Source organism: Scleropages formosus, chromosome 6 (genome assembly GCF_900964775.1).
Source record: "Scleropages formosus chromosome 6, fSclFor1.1, whole genome shotgun sequence".
NCBI lineage: Eukaryota > Metazoa > Chordata > Actinopteri > Osteoglossiformes > Osteoglossidae > Scleropages > Scleropages formosus.
In genome coordinates, this window is record NC_041811.1 from 14427060 (window position 1) to 14447368 (window position 20309).

The 20309-nt window shown below is 43.0% G+C and overlaps 2 protein-coding genes across 2 annotated transcripts; one reads left to right on the forward strand and one right to left on the reverse strand.

Moving 5' to 3' along the window:
• Positions 1-1200: 1200 nt before the first annotated feature.
• reep5 (receptor accessory protein 5) lies at positions 1201-7397 on the reverse strand. Its single transcript, XM_018744886.2, has 5 exons — positions 7128-7397; positions 6533-6626; positions 3150-3288; positions 1895-2063; positions 1201-1266 (listed from the first exon to the last, which is right to left on the reverse strand). Exons 1-5 carry the CDS (start codon positions 7243-7245, stop codon positions 1217-1219), a joined length of 570 nt encoding a protein of 189 aa, XP_018600402.1. The 5' UTR covers positions 7246-7397; the 3' UTR covers positions 1201-1216.
• A 3569-nt stretch (positions 7398-10966) lies between these two features.
• dcp2 (decapping mRNA 2) lies at positions 10967-19676 on the forward strand. Its single transcript, XM_018744937.2, has 11 exons — positions 10967-11734; positions 13461-13612; positions 14760-14887; positions 14994-15092; positions 15308-15460; positions 15552-15664; positions 16177-16284; positions 16794-16917; positions 17494-17598; positions 17747-17798; positions 17912-19676. The coding sequence occupies exons 1-11, from the start codon at positions 11682-11684 to the stop codon at positions 18052-18054; spliced, it is 1230 nt and encodes a 409-aa protein (XP_018600453.1). The 5' UTR covers positions 10967-11681; the 3' UTR covers positions 18055-19676.
• Positions 19677-20309: the final 633 nt, after the last annotated feature.

Below are 20309 nucleotides of genomic sequence, written 5' to 3' on the forward strand. Positions count from 1 at the left end.
ATTTGTGAACTGTTACTGTCAATTCAGTGTGTTTAATGTCCTAATAAGGAGCATTTCACAACATTGATACTTAATTGCCCTAATTTTACTGATGGGAGGATGATACAATTTGAGAAGCCATGAATTTCCCCTTTAATTTTGCCTGAAAGTCACAACCTTAATGTGCAGTGATGGAAGCACAGTTAGTCTGCTTCCCAGTGTACTGACGGTGTTCATCTAGCCAAGTGTTATTAATGTCTGGTTTAAGCTGAACACATTGAAAGGTAATCATTCCTGGTAATTTTGAGGGAGCGGTCCTGGTTCAGTTGGCTTAGAAAAGGCAGCTCTATTGAGCGGTTGTGTGACAGAAGTAAATATAGCTTTTTTTTCTCTCAAGAACAGTCACAAAAATTACTGTGAATGTAAAGTCAGGCCTGTCAAAATTTAGAATGCCTAAGAGGACTGTTTTTCAAAAAAAAATGTGATGGAAATGTACCATTGTTCTCAGTTTAATAATGTAGCTCAAATAACGGTGAATAAACAATTAATTATATAGGTTTAACTATACATTTCATGTGTGGATCCTCTGTGTTGGTGAGCAACTTACAGTATTTGGAAAAGAGATCAGATGGCTAATGGAGCTAACCAATGCAAGAACCATTTTGTTTTGCCTTATTTTAAAATCTTTACTCAGCTGCCCCTTATACAAAAAGGTATAATTTCCAGTAAAACCTTGCTAGATTCAAAAGAACTTTTAGGTAGGAGTTACAAGTACAGAGTGGTCAAACTACATAAAATACTTGGCTGTTATTAGTGGGTATAATTTGCATAAAAACTTTAAGACGTGCAGCCAAATGAAGTGTTGAAACATTTGCATGACTGTAAAGACAAGCATCTTAGCATCCTCAGCCAGACACAGAAACCTTTTTCAGAACAGATTTATTTGGATTTTTTTTTTTTTTAAACACACAGCATAGATCAATACATAAAGACTGTCAGACAGTCTCTGTGCCTGCAAGACTGAAGGGTTGTAAAGCCTGAAATAAACGTACCTCAATATTACTGTTTTCACACATCGCTGCCTATTACTACTGTACTTTTACAGACAAAACTCAAATTTTAAAAAATACCAAAAAAAGAAGAAAAAAAATTCAAGGCAACATTAATTTCTTCAGACATACACCGCAGTCCTCTTTTAAGAGATGAAGCTGTTTGTGACTTAATCCCGAGACCCTCATTAGAAATTCTTCTTCTCTTCAAAAATGAGATTTGCTGTTGCTTTTTTAGCTGAAAGAGAAAGGTCACATGTAACTGTATTGGCTAAATGTCTCAACTACTGCAGTTTTTAGTATCCAATATCCCCCATACCCACTTGGATTGTTTACCAATCACTGTATACTTGATACATTCTGATTTTTTTGTTGCCAAATTTCTCAGGGCTTTTTAAAATGAAAGACGAATCTTCCCAAGACTGCTGCAAGCAAATCTGGTTCTTAGGGTCATGATTACATCCTCAAAATTCCTCTTAAGAAGTAGTCTGTAGGTATTATGTGCGTTTTTTTAATAAAATGTTTCAGTACATTTCACAGAGATAACACCTTATTAATGTTTAACGATGAGCAGACAATGGCGGTGTGTGTCTGCTGATGCTTATCAGCACATTGCAAATGTTGGTGTCCCTCTGGGTGATGATAAAGCAGTTCGCTCTGGAAACGCCGCAGCCGTGAAACGTGCGCACAGCGGCCTCGCAACAACAGGCGTTTCCGGACCTCGGCTGCTAAAATCGAATTTTGGCGTGGAACATGCATTAAAGCTTTAAATGTTGTATCGCTTTTCGCTTCAGCTGATAGCAACCAGACATATGCAAAGAGTACAGAGACATACAGAGATGTGTGTCAGCTCTGCTCCTCCTTACCCTCCTCTTTGACCTTGCCCGCTGCTTCGGAAGCCTTGTCCGAGAGGTCCTTGACCACGCGGTCGAGCTTGGCCTCGTTCTTCAAGAAGAACGGGCGGATGATGCGGTTGTAGATCACGACGGAGCCGTTGGAGGGAGTGGGGGCCATGCACCAGACCAGGAACGCACACTGCGCAGCGGGGAAGGAGGCACACAAAGCCGGGTCTCCACTTACTTCATCTTCAGTCCAGAGACGGGTCTCAATCTAATAAAGCTGTTGGGGTTCCGTCTCCACGGCTACTGTGGCTACTTTATTGAATTAAACACATTCAAACTGAGAGATGAGATGTGCTACAATAAGGGAAACGGCTGATGCGTCTGGAACTCCACAACCGACTACGCACAGATAGGGTAAAAACAAAAGCCTTTCACAGCATCCAAGCGGACTGCGCAGAGTCACAAGATGCCCTTTTCAAGCGCCGTGAACAAAATCTCACGAACGAGGACGGAGAAGGGTGCGGGGCGACGCCAGTAAAAGGAATCAATTTATGCACGCCTTCTTAGGCGCTTCAAACATGCTTCCTAGAACAACGTTTCTCGAAGTCGACTGTGTACTTTCTGCGAAGGACGCTCCGTCTGTTTGCACGAGAAACCCCGTCAAAAACGAAGACGCGAAGAAATACGATTAAATTGCACGGAGCGGCGGTGGCATAAATACATGTCCTGTTTTTGCTATGAAGGCCTAAACATGTGATCACATGGGACAGCCCTCCCTACTCGGGCATTTACTGTGCACTTTGAAGTCCACTTAGAAATGGTAAACATGAATGGAGCACAGTAAACCAGCAGGGCATCTCCTCTGAACCGAAACTAGAGCTCACATTCCGAAAAATAAATCCAGCTCCTTAACCTCTGCGCCACCTACGCACCCATTTCCCCATCCAAATGAGATTTTTAATATTACAAATATAGGCATGAATCAGTGGCAGGCAGTGTAATGTGAAAGCCTTGCAATCAAAAGGTCTAGGGTTCGAATCCCTGCAATAGTACATACTTATAAGTAGCTTAGTAAAGCATGCCTAGTGTTGTAAATCAAATTAGATGGAAGTGTCAGCTAAGTAACAGCCAATAATAATAAGGCACAATTCTAACAAGTGGTTAGAGGTATAGCCTCAGACGGTGTTTCTGCTGCTGTACGAATGATTTTCTAGAGGAAAGACCACGCACGCGCGCACACACACGCAAAAACACACAAAGACACACAAAGACACGTTACCTTTCCCATGTAGTAGAATGGGAACCAAGAGAGGAAAATGTCGGCAAAGAACTCGGCCACGCTGAACACCCCGTACACCACCCAGTAGGTGAGCCATTTCGTGTCATCATCTTTGGCAGGACTCTCGATGGCTTTGATCCTGAAATCAGGCAGGGGCTTCGGTTAGCAAAGTCACACACACACACACACACACACACACACACGCATAACAAATGTTGAAAACATTAAGGGCTTCTCTCTGTCTACTTCAATTTGACAAATAAAGATGCAGAGACCAGCTAAGAAGCTCACTCCACGGAGGAGAGGAAACAGCCGTTACAGGGGGGGAAAGTGACGGCGATAACTAGGAAGCCGTGTTGTACGGGAGCGCCTCTGTGGTGCAACAGCTCAGATTGGTGCCCGATCTGATGGGGACAGAGGTGTTCTGAGAAATCTCTGGGAGGAAAAGGAAACGTTCTGAGCACATTCGAGAGCAATGAGCAGAATCTAAACCACGAGACAAAGCATGAGTCACGCAACTTCTGCAAAACGCTGCAGCGTACGTTCAAAGTGGAATGTACTTTCTTCACCGGTTCAGCGCCGTGCCAACGTGCGACTTGCGTTCCTTGTGCTTTTAAAAGCTCCATACGTGAACATATGAGGGTACCGCTTTGCTCGGTGGAGGGCTGCAGTGGTCTGGAGCCTATCCCAGGGCCAGGGTACTCTCTCTCTCCCTCACACACACACACACACACACACACACACACACACGAAACATGTCTTTTTCTACATTTTTCTTCATTCTATTTTTAAGCGCTGCCCACATCTAACACCAAAGGAAAGGCATTATGTAGGTTCCACCAAGGCGCAGCTGCTAAAACAATATTTAGCTGCCAGGCATAATTTGGTTAAATTTTAAGTATGTGCTGCGATGTTTTGCATTCCAAATAACTACACGAGAGCGACTGAGAACTGCTATACTTTGCGTTGTTATGAATACTATACACCTATAAGGCATCCCCATCTTTGCAGCGTTCAAACTACAACAGCCGAGCGTCATTCCCTCCCTGCGCTCCGAAATCGCAGGAATTGAACTAAAACTACGTTTCATCAATTTTCTGCATGTACTGTAACACGGCACCACGATAAAAGCTGGTAATTAGAATAAACGTACTAATAGTCCCACTGAATATTTTCAGCACGCAGGGACGGGGATTTTCCTGTCACCACAGGTGACGCGACGTGCCGAATTAAAAATGAAAACAGGGTACAATGCGGGTTTGGAAGCTCTCTTTATCCATGCGAAATGAACAGATGGCACACGCCAAACAGGGTGCGGCCAAACCAAAACGGTGCTCCTTTAAATGTCGTTTCTCGGATCGAATTAATTTTTAAAAGACCGCACTGAAAGGGAAAGATCCGAACGAGGAGTGTGCTTCTTCTCGGCGTCTAGCTCAACGTCCACGCAGACGCACAGCGACACACACGCCAGCGCTGCCGGATTGCATAAGCACTGGGAGCACCCAGTTCCCCGGTGTACGGCCTACAAAGTTACTCACACGTAGTACCTGCATTGCCGCCCAAGGGGGAAAAAAAAAAACATTGCGATCAAATTCTTGTGATCCTGCTTATGCAACGTTTGTCCTTGCGCAATTCAAACTGGCACGATATAAAAAAAACGTAGAGGGGTTTTTAAGTCTGTTAAGAAGAAAATTATTCCCAGTTGTGACAACACTTTAATTAAAAAGAAAAAAAAAAAAAGTTCATATAAACGGTGGAAATGTACTAATGTGGACTACTTTAGGTGAAAACAATGCTTAAAATACGCATAATGCCGGGAAAATAAAATATACTTAAGTGCATAGCTGCTTGGATATGTGTTTGCAAAATGATGTTTATTGGTGATAAATTATCCGTGTTATCTAAAGCTTTGCTTATGCTTTTTCTTAACGTTTCTTTAGAGAAAGAATGAATTTGTTCTTTTCGTCTAGTCTGGCCAAGGACACTTGATTTGTTCATGTACCTGAATATAAACAAAGGATTCTTTAAACATCCTACTAAAATGAACCTTTTTTAAAATAAAAGATAGTTTCATGTCATCGTTTGATTAGAATTTTTCTGAAAAAAGATGGGAGTTGTTTAAAGAACCCAATTTACATTAAAGAGTCTTAAAAGAACACGTCGGCAGAGGAACTCGAGTGGAACGGCGAAGAAGTGGGGCCCGTCATGTGATCGAAACACACGAGAACGGAGCTCCCCTGCAGGACGAGCACCTCCGAGTGTAATTTCCACACCGGTTACAAACTACATCATCAGGACGGGCTGGAAACTCAGAGGAAGTCGTTCGAACCCACGTCAGCCTTCAGCGTCTTCTTACACACTCCAACGGCTCGCATCCTAAATTCACCACGTAAATCGCTCACAAAAGTGACAGATGAGTGAAGGCAGCAGGAATGTTCTGGACTCTGCCCCTGCGTTCAATCACAAAAAAAAAAAATCTCAAAAATGTCAATTATTCCAACAGCAACTGTGATGACACTCCAAATACTTTCCTTAAAATTTCATTTAGGATTTAAAATAGTTTTCGTTTACTGCAGGAGTTTTTAACCTAGGGTCCACGGACATCACTGGGGTTTTTGGATGGGATTCAGGTGGTCTGTGAAGCACGGGCTTTGAAAACAATATTGCTATGCTGTTTCAGTCAATGTGTGTATGTTTGTCTCCATCTATAATATAATTCTAGGTGACGGTAATCAGTTTTCAGTGCAATAACCTCAGTGCAACGTTCTCCCCCCAATTCATCTGTGGACATTTTTCTAGGATGGGCCCCTACCTTTCATCCGAGTCTTAAAGCCGTTCCAGGCCTGGAAAAGGTTAAGAACCACTGCTCTACCGGAGGACAACTAGTGTGATCAAAGCAGCGTTTAAGTTACGTGACCAATTAACTTGCACCTTTGCACGTACGGGAGCTCTGTAATGCACAGTAGGTTCTCAGAGCACAAACACGGTGCCACACAGCAGTAAGCCCCAGACTAACAGGGTAAACGTGTGGGAGGGAGAGAGGGAGAGAGAGAGAGAGAGAGAGAGAGAGAGAGAGAGAGAGAGAGACGGCCAAGAGCGTGTCCACAAGGCTCAGCCACATCTTATGTACAATGGGCGTTCCCAACTGCACTTCACATGTGCTCACGCAGGGCAAATCATGTCTTTTACACTGAGCTGTGCCACGTTTTCTTCTGCGTTTTCAATATTATGCGCGCCCATCTCCCTGCGTGACTGCCCACATCATTGTCTTCCTCCGTCTCACTCGCTCCGTCCCGCTGTGAGCTCATCTCAGTGACGCAGCACCTTTGCGTCCTCTGACGCCACGAGTGACGCAGTGACGCAACGTCGTGCGCGGGACTCACGAGATGTACGCGGGGTACAGGAAGCCGATGAGGTTGCAGAGCAGGGAGGCGCCGTAGCCGATCACCAGGTAGATCCCGACCACGGCCATCACGGCTGGACATGGGGACAGGGAACAGGGAAGAACAACCTCTGTTACACTTCATGTACTCGTTTTAGGCAGCGCCTCGCCGTGTTACCGCACTTTTCTCCAGATTTTCTGCTTATTTTACTGAGATGAGAGGAAAAAAAAAAAAAAAAAACTGGGCTGTGCCGCGTGCGCACTTGCAAATCGTGTTCACACATCCTCCTCCTCCTTCTCCCTCCCCCCCCGGGCCCGAGACATGGCCTTGGAAATGGACCCGAAGAGCTCGTGCACGTTTACTAAAAATACACAGAGACAGACCCCTCGAAAGACAGCCCCAAATCATTTTTCGCCACGCACGCACGGGGCAGGCGGGCGGTGTCTCCGACCGACTCCGTCCGGAGTCCCGGGCTGTTGTTGTGTCAGTGCTCAGCTCTGCAGTAAATACCAACTATGCGGCCGCGGCACTGTCATTGTGTTGTGACTGTGCGCCTCCTCCCTTGCTTCCCTTCCGCGTTTCGGGACTCACTCACCCATGGCGATGTAGGACCTGTTCACTCCGGTCTTGGCCTCCACCTTGGCCAGCAGGTCCGTCATGAAGTTCTTCTCATGGAGGAAGCGGTCCAATCGCTCCTTCAGCGCCTGGGCCATGATCGCAGTGCGGCGGCGGCGGCGACGCTCGTCCCCGAAAGCAAGTCTTCTTCCTCGATTATGAAACGAGGGATGGGATGGGATGTGCTCCGACACCGATCCGCGACACGATCGCTCGACTCCCCCCGCCCGAGCGTGCGTGTGTGCGCGCGCACATGAGGTCCCACGTCACGGCGCGTAGCCGCTGCCGCCGCCGCCACCGCCACTGCCGCCACACCCGGTTCCTGGGTCTCTGCTTCAGTGGTTGACTGCGCTCAATTGTCGGCTTTCCTCCCGGGGCATCGCTCGTACGTGTATTATAACAAATATTACATTATGTTATATTTTATTATATTATTGCCATTCCTTTATCTGAATCCTTTGTTTGCCTACAGTGATTTTGAGTTTTTTTTTTTTTTTTTTTTAAATATATAATGAACTTTGCTGTGAGTTACCCGTTTTATATGCAGTGAGTAATATCATCTCCGTGCCGGGTGAGTAGAAGGGTGCTGCAACAGGATCGGGTTCGAACTGAGCACCGGCTTCACAGTGTAAAACACAGCGCTACCTGCTGCTCCGCAATCATGTCGCATGTCGAATACATCCATCATGTGGAGGATTCCGCGAAAATGCTGCTTCATTCAAAATTTATGATCAGCTTGTGTTTGTTTTTTTTTTTAGTTCTTCAGATACATAAGACACATAGCTTGTTCTATCTATCTATCTATCTATCTGTCTAATCCATCCATCCATCCATCCATCCCCACATAAGCCTTCTTGCTAGAGCCCAGGTGAGGTGTTCGCCATGAGCTCCAACACCATTCAGTTTCATTTTGGGCTCTTTCTGTCTCTGCAAGCTTTATCAGACCCTCCTGGACTCTGATTTTCCTTAAACCTTAGACGGACAATAGTGGCAGTAAAAGAAACGGACAGATGTGTGGATGGCACGGTAAAGCCGGGGTAAAAGGGTGACGGTAGAACAGCAGCCCAGTCTGCTTCACAGCAGCATTAACCCCCACAGGCAACGTTTGCCAAAGTATGAGGCTGTAATAATTTCAAAACTTAAAGTATATGGAGTGAAACGCTACAGCAAATGAAATTTGACATAGTTGTGTTTTGTGCCTCCATCATGTCTACGAAACGCCCGTCTGTGTCTCTTGCTACTGGTGAGAAGAAGAGAGGAGGGCAATTGCTCTTGAGGAGAAACTCAAGATAATTGAGAATCACACATCTGCAGCTATGTTTCTCTCTCCTAATGTAATGCACAAACTGTTTTCTATGAGATGTACGTCGCTTTGGAGAAAAGCGTCTGCTAAATGAAAAACTGTAAATGTAAAAATGTTAAGCGCAGAAATTGTAGTAAATTTACATTTATTCTATTGATCCATTTCTAGGCAATAACCAGGGTCTTAAATTTGATCCGGGCAGCTATAGGAAGTCAGTGCAGAGAAACAAGTAGAGAAGATACATGGGAATGTTTTGGCAAGTCAAACACAACTTGTGCAGCAGCTGTAGAGGTTTGATGGCAGTAGCAGGAAGGCCAGATGAGAGAGTTGCAGTAGTCCAGACGGGATGTCGCCATGGCCTGGGCGAGTAGTTGGGCAGAGTCTGTTGCGAGGAAAGGATGGATCCTGCTGATGTTACGCAGGATGTATCTGCAGGTCCGGGTTGCGGCTTCGATGTGCCGAGAGAAAGATAGAGTTGAGTCAATCATCACTCTCAGACTTTTAGCGGAGGAGGTAGGCAAAATGAGTGAGTTGTCCAGTTTGATCGAGAGATCATGACAGGAAGACAGGCCAGCTGGAAGGTAAAGAATCTCTGTTTTTGGAAAGAGTGAGTTGTAGGAAATCTCTGATGCTCCAGGTGGAAAGGAGAGGAAGAGCTGGGTATCATCAGCACAGCAGTGATAGTTGAATCCATGGGATAATTGTACAGTGTTTTTTGTATGGTATGTACTAAAGGTTTATTGTTATCCATAAATGACAGCTTGGGTGATATAAACGTTCAATTATGCAGCTACAGATAAATGGTGATATAAGGTTATCGTTGCCAAACATCATTACATGCAACTTCTGATATGTTTGTATATAATGTTATGCATTCAAGCAAATTTATTTTAACTTTTACAATGTGTGTATTATTTCTTATAATAGGTAGAATCAAGTCGGCTAAACTTAGCCCCTACATTTTTCTCAAGTCCTTTCGAGGTTTTTCCAGCTGGATGCAATGAGCTATAAAGTTTCTTTTTGATAAGAAAAATTTAGCACATGCTATTTGTAAGAGAAGTTTAGTTTTGGATTCTTGATGTCCAAAATAGTGAGAATTTTATTCCATTTTTGTTTCACATAACCTTTTGTTGATTTGTTTTTATAACATAATCTGTATATTAAAGGGAATGCTATTTTAAGACAACATCTTTGTTGAAAGTGTCTTTGTTTCATTTAACCAGTAAAGCAATGCAGATCCAAGTTTGAACGTTACTCTTAGTGTAGAAGTTATATGAGTAAACACATACTTTTAAAGGAACCTCTACATCTAGTCATACCTCAAGATGTGCCCGTTATGAGAATTTCATTTTAGCAGGAGTTTCATTTAATACAACTGTTTCAGCTTAGAAGGCATTTCTTTGCATTTTTGAGGACTGTATTTGGATTTTGTGTCTCCTGACCACTGAGCAGCACGAGACATTTACATTTATTCATTCAGCAGGTGCTTTTCTCCAAAGCAAGGTACAGTGACTATTATGTAGTATTTAGCTGGCACCTTTATTCGAGGGTATTTACTACACTAAACTCCCTACAATCATTCCCACATTTATACAGCAGAGCAATGCAATACACATATACATACTGTACGTGCATACATCACATATTTGCTACAGGCCATTTAGAATCACCGGTTTGGCGAAACACATTTTTGGACTGTGGGAGGAAACCCGTGCAAATACAGAGAGAACATGTGAACGCCACACAGAGTGAACGGTGATCGAACCCACGCAGAATGACACAGCCCAAGCACCGTGAGACACCATGTCAGTTTATTTAGGAAGTATGGATTTACTTGCATTGGTTTCAGAGTGTGTGTGTGTGTGTGTGTGTGTGTGTGTGTGTGTGTGTGTGTGTGTGTGTGTGTATCCTTGATTTCTTTTGTCTTTGTTCTCCGTCCGTTGCATTAAAGGCTGAATTAGTAGAAGCCTCGTTTGTGAGTGTGTTTGTTCAACGTATGGTACATAATAGTTCCGAAAGAGCTATTATTAAGCGCAGGTAGACAGACATACAGTATTATGATGTACTGTAATTAATGGAGGGAAACTGCCGTGTTTCAATAACTAATGTTAATTGCTGAAGTAGCTGTGTTCATTTTAATGAGATGTGACGATGGCTTAACGGGTGTCACTTTTTAGCCTCAGGAATGCAACAAAATTACCATAGAAGCTCATGGTAATCACGTGTTCGACTTACGACAATTCGCCTTACGAAGGGTTTTTCGGCAACGTGTAATTTTACGGACACAATTTTAATATATTTAATTACATTGCTTCAGGAGGACCCTCTCTTTAAAATACATCTGTAAAAAACTACTTTAAATATTTAAATTTAAAAAATAATTCTTTATTTACAACCAATTTGATGAATAATCGAATTTGGTACAGATTAGATTTCGAGCACTCTCCAAACTAGCAATGTTATGTAATAAAACTGAGTTTTCTTTGTTTCGTTTGTAAAGGTAATTATTAAGAAATGTCAGTAAAAAGTATTTAATCAGAAAAAGGTGTGTGAGTACTAATTACTTCCGTGTTTGATACACGATGGCGATGGGCAGTAGCTGCTTCGTGAAAACTGGTTAACATTGTTTATTTTAATCTCACCCTAATGTAGAACCGCATACCAGTCTGTGAAATAATAGCCGGCAGCGCTTTTGTCCACAAAACATGAGCTCATGAATGACGTGATACGACTGGTCGTTAGTTTATTAGGGTTCCCGATATAACGATAGGTGCGCTACTAGTTACCAGAGGTCTTCCGGTTCTCTCGCGTCTCAACCAAACATGCTGGTGGAGTGTTTCCAATCCAGACATTTCTATTGGTTGAAATTCAACGCCAATCATATTACACTCCCAGATAGCCTCCCAATTTAATTCGCCTCGCTGACTTCCAGACTGTTTCAATTGGTTGAGAGGAGAGAAAAAAAAAAAAAAAAAAAGGAGACTACGCATTGCAGTGAGTTCCTGCATAGCGTTTCCTGTCGTCGCGCGGACTTAGTCGCCGTTTAAGTATTGGCCAGTGCCTTAGGCAGTATTCGTGAGGCGCTCTTTCTCAGATCACGCAGATGTTCGCTTTCCCCGGACTCTGCTCAACAAGCGGGGTTAGAAAAGGCGCAAACGGCGGCGGCGGTGCCTTCTTTGTACCCCCTTTTTAACAGCCGGCGGCCGAGTTCGGGATGTTCTTGTGCTCATCATGGAGACGAGACGAGGGGAGATTCCCACCAGTGTCCTGGACGACCTGTGCAGGTAGCCGCAACCCGGCGCTCGCCTCAGGCTCAGGCTCAGCACAGCTCAGGAGCCCTGCCCCTGCCTGCCTGCCTGCCTCTGCCTGCCTGCTCGCTCGCTGTGTGTCCAGCTTGAGCTCGGTTGAACACACGCTCGCAGCACATGATGATCGATCTCAGACTCACATCATCATCATGATGATCATGTGTCCACCATGCATGCTGTGTGTGGGGAGGTGTTGAGGTAGCAACTGCGTAGAAATTCACTTAGAGAAGCAGGCATACACTCGTTTACGTTCTATGTGCTTGTTCTGGTGTAATGTCGACACTTTTTGGTATCTCTCTCTCCCCTGTGACCACCGCTGCACACGCCACCTGAAAATGTATAGGAACAGCAGGGTGACTCAGAGTCTGTCTGACTGCAGTGTAATGCATTACATTAGAAATTATTTCAGCAGTGCTCTACTCTTCTTGGTCCCCCTTTAAATACTCAAGAAGGAAGGAAGTAGCTGAAGAAAACTTTCCAGAGGTTTCTGGTCACATGGTCCATCCCTGACCTTTGACCCTTGTTTTTCTTAGGCTTCCTCTTCTGGCTGCTGCTGCTGCTGCTGTTGTTTTCATCTTTTATTTAGCCAACTCCCTTTTCCAAGCTCACTCTTTCTTGGCAAATGCATAGCAGCTTGCCCTACAATGGCCACTACTGTTGTTATTCTTTGACTGTTACTTTTGTCCAAGCTTACTTACAATGTTTGTCTGTCACTTTATATGGTTTACCTACTTGAGCTGACGGTATTTACACCCTGCTTTACGAGGTAAGATCTTTGATCCGGAGTCCTGCAGCAGGAGGGAAATTCGAAATGGGGACCTTCAGGTTCAGAGCCAGTGATCCCAAGCACTGCAGTACTTGCTGCCCCTAACCCATTTAGACTAAGTTTCACACTACCAGGAGCTGTGACAGTGCTGGTGACCCCTCTTTTCCAGGAAATATCAGCCTAAACTTGCCGGACACCCACACAGAGTAGCTGTCTTCATCTGTAATACAGCATCTGTGATCTGTGTTACATGTGTCCTCTTGGGACCCAGCAAAAGCCCCCCCCCCCCCCCCCCCCCCCCCCCGATTAATTTCTATGATTTCTCCTCAACCCCACCCCAGTCAAGTTGTCTCATATTTCTCAAACCGTGAAATCTCCAATTTGAGATGAAATCTTATTAATATGTCCTGTACTTTGGACAAAAATATGTGATTTGGTCCTGGGAAGGTAGACATCTCCAAGGCCTCCAAGCAAAAGGATTTAGTATTTCATGTGACATTTACAGAAATTCACAGGCTCTGTATGTATTGCATGTGGAGTTTTTGTGTGCACTACAGTGATCTTGAAAATAACTGCTTATAGTCAGTGCAAAACCACTTTCCAACACCATTCACTCATGTATTCTTATTTGGGGGTGTCTCATTTGTCCAAGGTGACTGAAAAGGTTAAATATCTTTATAATGACTTGCACATTTTACTGTGTGTCATTCTTACAGTATCAGTTCATGGTAAGTAGCTTGACCGAGGGAATTGCGGCAGGTGTGAGATTTGAACCTGCATCCTTCAGATTACAAGCAAACAGCACTGATGACCACACAACCTGCTGCACTTTGCACTGAACCCAATTTTCATACATCTACTTGCATGCGTAGTAAACCAACTTTTTGTTTTAAGTTCATGTCCTAACGTCCATCCTTCTCTCTCTGGTCCTGCCAGCCGATTCATCCTGCACATTCCGAGTGAAGAAAGGGACAATGCCATCAGAGTTTGCTTCCAGATCGAGCTTGCCCACTGGTTCTACTTGGACTTCTGCATGCAGAACTCACCAGGATTACCTCAGTGTGGGATAAGAGACTTTGCCAAAGCTGATATCCTTTTGTGAGCTCTCTTCCTGTGAGTGTTGGTTCTGCCAAGGAGTGGCAGAATAAACCAGTGTGGAAAAGGTTTCCTTCAGATTCTGTTAGTAGGAACAGATGTTTTTTGTCGCTGGAGAGGTGAAATTGATTGGTCCAGGGAAAATAAAATGACCAGCGTTCAAGACTGTGGGACTCATGTTTACAGTGGGAGCAGCAGATGGAAATGGCTAGTTTTTCCTCAGTCTGCGAGTGAGAGGAGGACTTATCAGAGCATCCCCTAACACAGGTCTTCAGGTCCATTGTTTCCTGGCTTGTCTGGTGTATCCGAAACTGCTGAGTATTAAATTTGTTCCCTAGCTGGCTCTTTAATGCCAAGCATTTAGGATTTGGCTGTGAGATATATGTCCATGTCAGCCTGATGGATATTTTTGTGAAACAATGCAAGTTGTGACTTGCTCCATGTCTTTAATTATCAGAACTTTTGGAGTTCTTCAAAGGTTTTACTCTCCCTCCCTCCCTTCCCCCATGGCATATCATTCCTGTACAATTCCTGTTTTGATTTTCAGCTTAATAGAACATTCTTCCATGACCTTTTTAGGAGCACATAATTAGCTCACATGCCGTCTGCTGTTCTTCCACTCACTGAGTTAAAGCCTACAAACAAGTAAATTATGTGTAACCCCTCCAGAGGGATGAATTCTTTTTTCCAGATAGTTAACAATGCTACAAAAAGGACTATGGAAATTTTAATGTAATATTTGCACTAACACACTTATTTAATAGAAGTTGGTAAGTTTGCAAGGAAGGGTTTTGAAGAATTTTGTAGACATGTGGGTCTGTTTGTGCAAACAGCTCCATTCTTTAATGGCGTAGCACACATCAGCATTGCAGTCTTGTACAGTCTTTTACAGTGTTCAGTTCTATTATTTTTCCACAGTATTTACCTGTAGTGGTGCCTCTCTTAGTTTTTAGCATCAAACTTGAATAGTGGGATTCCCATGTCTCAAGGTACTGCTGTTTTCCCTGAATTCTTTACCTAGCCAGTACTGATCTTATGTCTTTTGGTAATGATTTGGAGCTTTAATAAATCATTCTTCTGTGGAGTTTTTAATCCATTGCATGTGTCACTAACTATGTTAAAGTCCTTAACACTGAAAACTTTTTAATCATTGTCCATTTTTGTTGCCACAAGGAGAGGATGTTCAGAAGGTGTTAGAACAATGGAAGGAGTACAAAATGGGAGTTCCAACATATGGAGCGATCATTCTCGACGAAACCTACAACAATGTGAGTGTGAATGTGCGCAGGAAAGGTACTCCATAGGTGAGGTTTCATGTTCGTCGGTGCTGTTTAGTTTGAGTCTTTACAATATGCGGGAATCGTGCTTGTGCAGGTGCTGCTGGTTCAAGGCTATCTGGCAAAGTCAGGCTGGGGCTTTCCAAAGGGGAAAGTGAACGAGGACGAGGCTCCCCATGACTGCGCTGTGCGAGAGGTGTGTTTGCTTGACCTCTCGCTCGCTTCCAGCTCCTGAATGAATTCTGCATACAGTTTGGTTTCCATGTCTGTATCCTTTTTTTGTAGAAAATGGTCTTGAAAAGTATTGTGCATTTTTCATAACGTTGTTCCGGCTTGGTTTAAAAATATGGATATAAATTATTTTCCACTTTTAGCTTTAACTTCAGTTTTGTTTCTTGTTTTTACTTTCAGGTCTTGGAAGAGACCGGTTTTGATATCCGGGACCGCATCTGCAAAGATGTTTTCATTGAGCAGAAGATCACAGATCAGTTGGCTCGTTTATACATAATTCCTGGAGTTCCAAAGGAGACAAAGTTCAATCCCAAGACAAGAAAGGAAATTCGGGTATTTCATTTTCTGCTTTCGTATTAATAAGTAGTTGTCAAACTTGGGAGCAAGGTTTTTTGTTTTTTTGTCTCCCCCCCCTCCATTATAGAACATTGAGTGGTTCCCTGTGGATAAACTGCCATGTCACCGAAATGACATGACACCCAAGTCTAAACTTGGACTGGCCCCCAACAAGTTCTTTATGGCCATTCCATTCATAAGGTGAGTTTGTTGGCTTCATCCCCTGAGATCACAATGTGCTGCTTCAGTTGAACTCATTAGAGATGGTGTTGTTAATTAAGTTTTTGAGCAACAAGAAATCCTCAGAGGAGTTCAAGTTAAAAGTACAAATTAAAACAGTTATTGTTGGAGTGAAACTTGGGTGAAGCATTTTCATATGTACATAGTTAAAGTAATTTTGGTACATGCAGTCGACTGTTTTTGAAGGTGTAATATTTGATTCTGCCCTTCATATTTGGAGTAGGTCTCTTTTTTTCCTCAGACTATTTGTCTGATTTGCACTTTGGCTCTGCAACTGTTGCTGATGTACTCAAACTGAACATAGTTTGGAAAAAAAACATCATTTATATCAAAATATGAATTAAATTGATCTTAATCGATTATATTAATAAAGTGAGAATTTTTTAAAAAATTTAAAAACACTTTTTTTAATCACTTGCTATAATATTTCACTGAAAGGGAAACTAAATTAAAACTGAGGTTGTATTTTTCAGACCCCTTAGGGAATGGATTGCCAAGCATAAAGCAGACTCGTCAGACAGCGAGGAGGAATTGGTCCCCAATGGCAGCACTCCATGCAAACTCCAAACAGATAAAGTCCGGTGAGTCATGTTGTTTTAGACTCGAGTGCAGCTGCAGTGAAGGAAAGTGGAAAGGCTTGGATCAATAATGCTGCTTGCATCTAAATTATGAATATGATGCTGACTGTTGAAGTACAGTACCCTTGGCTCTGCAGAGGGCTGTGCTTTCTCAGCACTAAAGTCAGCCGTGCTTACGGACTGCGTGTTGACCTGACATTGATGCTTTTATCGTATAAATAAAGTCCCTTGCTGCCTAGTGATGGCAATAACATCTGTTACAACTGGATCATCATAGATGGTAACTTGGCTCATCCACTTGGATGGAGGTGCTTTGTAGGCCTGGAGAAAAATATTTTGCCTTCCTTCTGTTTTTCATTACCGTGTCTTTGTTGACCAAATGGCACTTGATTTGTTATCTAGTGTTCATGCTGATGAGCACTAGAGAACAGATTATTTAGCGTTCCCTGTCAGGTTTAATGTGACCTTGCTTGTCGGAAAGCCTTTTTTCCTCTCGTGGGTAATATTTCTAGGCCTAAAGCCAGACGGAATCAGCTGTCAGCTGAAGCATCTCCAGCAGAGGCCTGGCCAAAACAGAAGCAGAAGCATCCCAGCCAACCCAGTCAATATGAGCTGGCAGAGTTTTTGAAAGTTAAGGTGGGTAATGATCTTATATGTCTGTGGTGAGCGTTCTGTAGTTTCCCTGTATATTAGAGATAATATAAAGGAAATTACTAGATGTCTTCCCCTGTTGGTCTATACTGCAAGTGGCTTTGGTCCCTCACTACACTTTGGTTTCTTCCTGCAGTCCAAAGACATGTTTAGTGACTTTGTGTCACTAAATTTTTTTTTTTTTGTGTGTGTGTGTCTCAGTGAGAGAGAGCGAGCCTAGCGGTGGACTGGTATCCTTTCCAGGGTTGTACCTTTCCTCACACATGCCCTGTATGTCCATCTTGTACCTTGGTGTCCCTTTTCAGTTTTGACATGACAACACCAGTCACTGCGGATCAATGTTGGTATGTTTATTAGGGCAGCAGGTGGTGTAGTCGTCAGAGCCATTGTCTTGTGCTGAAAGGACCCGGGTTCCACCTCCTGCTGTAATACTCTTGAGCAAGGTGCTTACTTTGAATTGCTGGAAAAATGGGTAAATGAAGAAGCTGTTTTGGAGAAAAATGTAAACTGTATGAATAAGGTATACATCACTCATTATTCCTACTTACCCTCCACACTCAGAATCCAAATATGAAGGGCAATGGGAGGAGGCACCAGGACTCGCCAAGTGTAAAGAAGAGGCCGAATGGGGTCAGCAACCAGCTGGGGACTCTCCACCAGCTGGTTGTGAGTGAAGTCTCACACTCATACCATAGTGGTCATTCTCGGCCTTTGGTGTCGTTCTTTTTCACTTCAAGCGCTAAGCAATTTACCTAAATGTCAGTTATAGCATTAAGCTAATTCTGTATCGGAATTAGGAATGTTTTTGTTTCAGAAAGAGGACAAGAGACTTCAGCCTAGGAGACTGCAGGACAACTTTGACACAGGTATGTTTACGCCACCGTGCCGAGCAGGAACGTGCTGCCCCCTTTGACATAAGGGTATCTCTAGGAAGGCGCGCTGACATATGAGCCCTCTGACTCGCTCTTGTGCTTTCCAGACACCGCATGTGACGTTTGCAGCTCAAACGACGAACAGCCGTTGGCCGCGTGCAACGGAGACTGTGAGCGCCTGCTTTCCTCAAAGACTTTCCTTAACTTCAAATTTGATCGGGAAGCCATTATGAAATGCTTTGACTCGTGACGTCAGTCAGGGGATCTTTTCGTGTTGGAATTGTGTGGCGTTTCGTTCTCAGGATCGGGGAAGGGAGGAAAGCAGTTTTATAGGGGGAGAAACAACTACAGAGACATGCAGTCTCAGGTTTAGTATTGCGCTGCTGAAAATGTGAAAGGTCAATCAGTTGGCTTTTTAAATATTAAACACCCCTCCACCCTTTTCTCATCTTGGCTAGTGTTTTCAGTCCCCCTTCCTCCCTTCTCTCTCTCAAAGCAATGCACTGCAAGCTTTCTGGTTTTAAATATGCTTTTCTAGGGGGCAGTAAGAGCATTCGAACACTGGATGGGCACAGGATGCATACTGAAAACAGGTACACTATGGGGTCTACTTTTAGCTTTGTTCACTGAAGATCAGATGAAGTTAAAGCTGATTTCTTGTAGGCACTGGACACAAAGCAACCCAGTGGTACTGGAGCGTGCATTGTTTTAAAGCCATTGTTTTCGCTATATGTACCTTTTCTCTCTTAGGTAATTTTACCTCATTAATGTTGTATTCCTTCGTGGCAGCCCAGGTGCGTCTAAGAGCGTGCGTTCTTGCGCTCGCCTGTTGCACATCACCAGGGCGGTGGAGTGAGATTGTTTGCATGAACAGCCTCGTTTCCCTGCCGGTCGACGGAATGCAGCTCAGATATGTGACTTGTTGCAGCAGAACGGCACACCCTCTCTTCTAAATCGGCTCAATTTTAATGTGATGTCTTGTTATGAAATTGGGCATGAAGCAGACTGTCCTGTTGTCCTGATTTCTCGGTGCACCCCACAGGGCTCTGAAGCGCGGTGAAACACCGAACATTAGGAAAGCTGAGCTGGGATGGCCATTTTGAGAAAATTCCCCAAATTCAGTTTTTGAGAATTGGTTCCTCTCAAATACGGAAAATGCAAACGTGTAAAGAAACGAAATTGTTTTAAATGTAAAATATTCATATGTGCCATCCAAAGGCTTTTTAAAGACCTTTTATTGACCGCTAGGGGGCCTCAAATCTTTTTCTTTTTTAAATCCTCACCATTTTTATTTCTATACTCTTGACCAGTAGTTCACTGTGCAGGAGATCTGGTTATGAGTCAAGTCGCACCCATCCCTAAAATTCTGAACAAAACACCTGTGGAAGAAGACATCTGCCCAACAACAGTATGAAAAGTGAATCTGTGGAACCTTGAGTAATGTGAAGTCGAAATCCATTTGCGTTTATTATTGACTAGTTGTCTGCTCTCAATGGATCAGTGCACGTAGCTAACGGCAGAATCCCTCCCGTTCCACTGATTTAAATTCGTCTTATTTCTGAGGTGTCGTACAACGAGCTGATGTGTAGGCTTACCACAGATTTCCTTGCAGTTCCGTGGAACAGCAACATGGTCATACCCGTCATCATTGTTTCTATAATAACCAAGGTAGTTCATCAGAATGCTTTCAAGCTAATGAAAAAGTATTAACTCTTGACTATGTAGTGGCATCGTAGGTATGTGCACCTCTTCAGCAGGAGCAAAATTCCGATATTTCCAATATTAGGTTCTCCAGCAAACATTTTGAAAGTCCACATTTTGCTTATTTGCAGTGAAAAGTAATTTGGTATAGTTTACATAATTGTCTTTACCCTTTTTGTATCAAGTTTTTAGGTTTTCATTTGAATTTTTCAGGAAATGTTTTTTTTTTTTTTAGCTGAATGGAGTTACTGCATTTGTTCCTTTATACATATTTTGTTTTTATTGCTTGTTATCTTGCCTGAGTTCAGCAAGTAACTTTTTTTTTCATTTCAGTGGCACTGAAATTACAATAAATGCAGTAAAGTCTGGAAAAGGGTGTCATATTCTTTAAGTACCTTTTCTCATTGTCTGATGCATTTTCTTCCAGTGTTTTTAATTTTCACCAATAAACTTTTGTTTTGAATTAATGAAAAATTTGCTATTTATTTCTCACCACAATTTTACAGGTACATATAGGTCCTCCTTACTCTGGAGATATTCTGTTTAATTGTTTAGCTCTGTTTTGATATTTTTAAGTATTCGTAATTAGTTGTTGCAGTACTATTTTACTTTGTTTTTAACAAGGATCTTCAAGTTCTCAAGGCTAACTAATGTAAAATGAAGTGATGGAAATATTTTGTCACTGTGTAGCATTTTAACTTTTGTTTTTATAGAAACTCTAATTTGTCATCCTTTGTTCTAACTATGCATGAATTAACACTAAAGCTATTTCTACTTTTTGCATCTGAAAATCAACATTTTATT

Bases quoted from the DNA above. Each gene is read 5' to 3' on its own strand.
- reep5 (XM_018744886.2), bottom strand. From the start codon at position 7,245: ATGGCCCAGGCGCTGAAGGAGCGATTGGACCGCTTCCTCCATGAGAAG. The intron at 3,289-6,532 runs GTGAGTCCCGCG...GCCTGATTTCAG, and splicing joins CTGTACCCCGCGTACATCTC to GATCAAAGCCATCGAGAGTC. The intron at 1,267-1,894 runs GTAAGGAGGAGC...TTTCTCTTTCAG, and splicing joins GGGCAAGGTCAAAGAGGAGG to CTAAAAAAGCAACAGCAAAT.
- dcp2 (XM_018744937.2), top strand. From the start codon at position 11,682: ATGGAGACGAGACGAGGGGAGATTCCCACCAGTGTCCTGGACGACCTG. The intron at 13,613-14,759 runs ATATCCTTTTGT...AACACTGAAAAC, and splicing joins AAGAGACTTTGCCAAAGCTG to TTTTTAATCATTGTCCATTT. The intron at 14,888-14,993 runs GTGAGTGTGAAT...GTGCTTGTGCAG, and splicing joins TCGACGAAACCTACAACAAT to GTGCTGCTGGTTCAAGGCTA.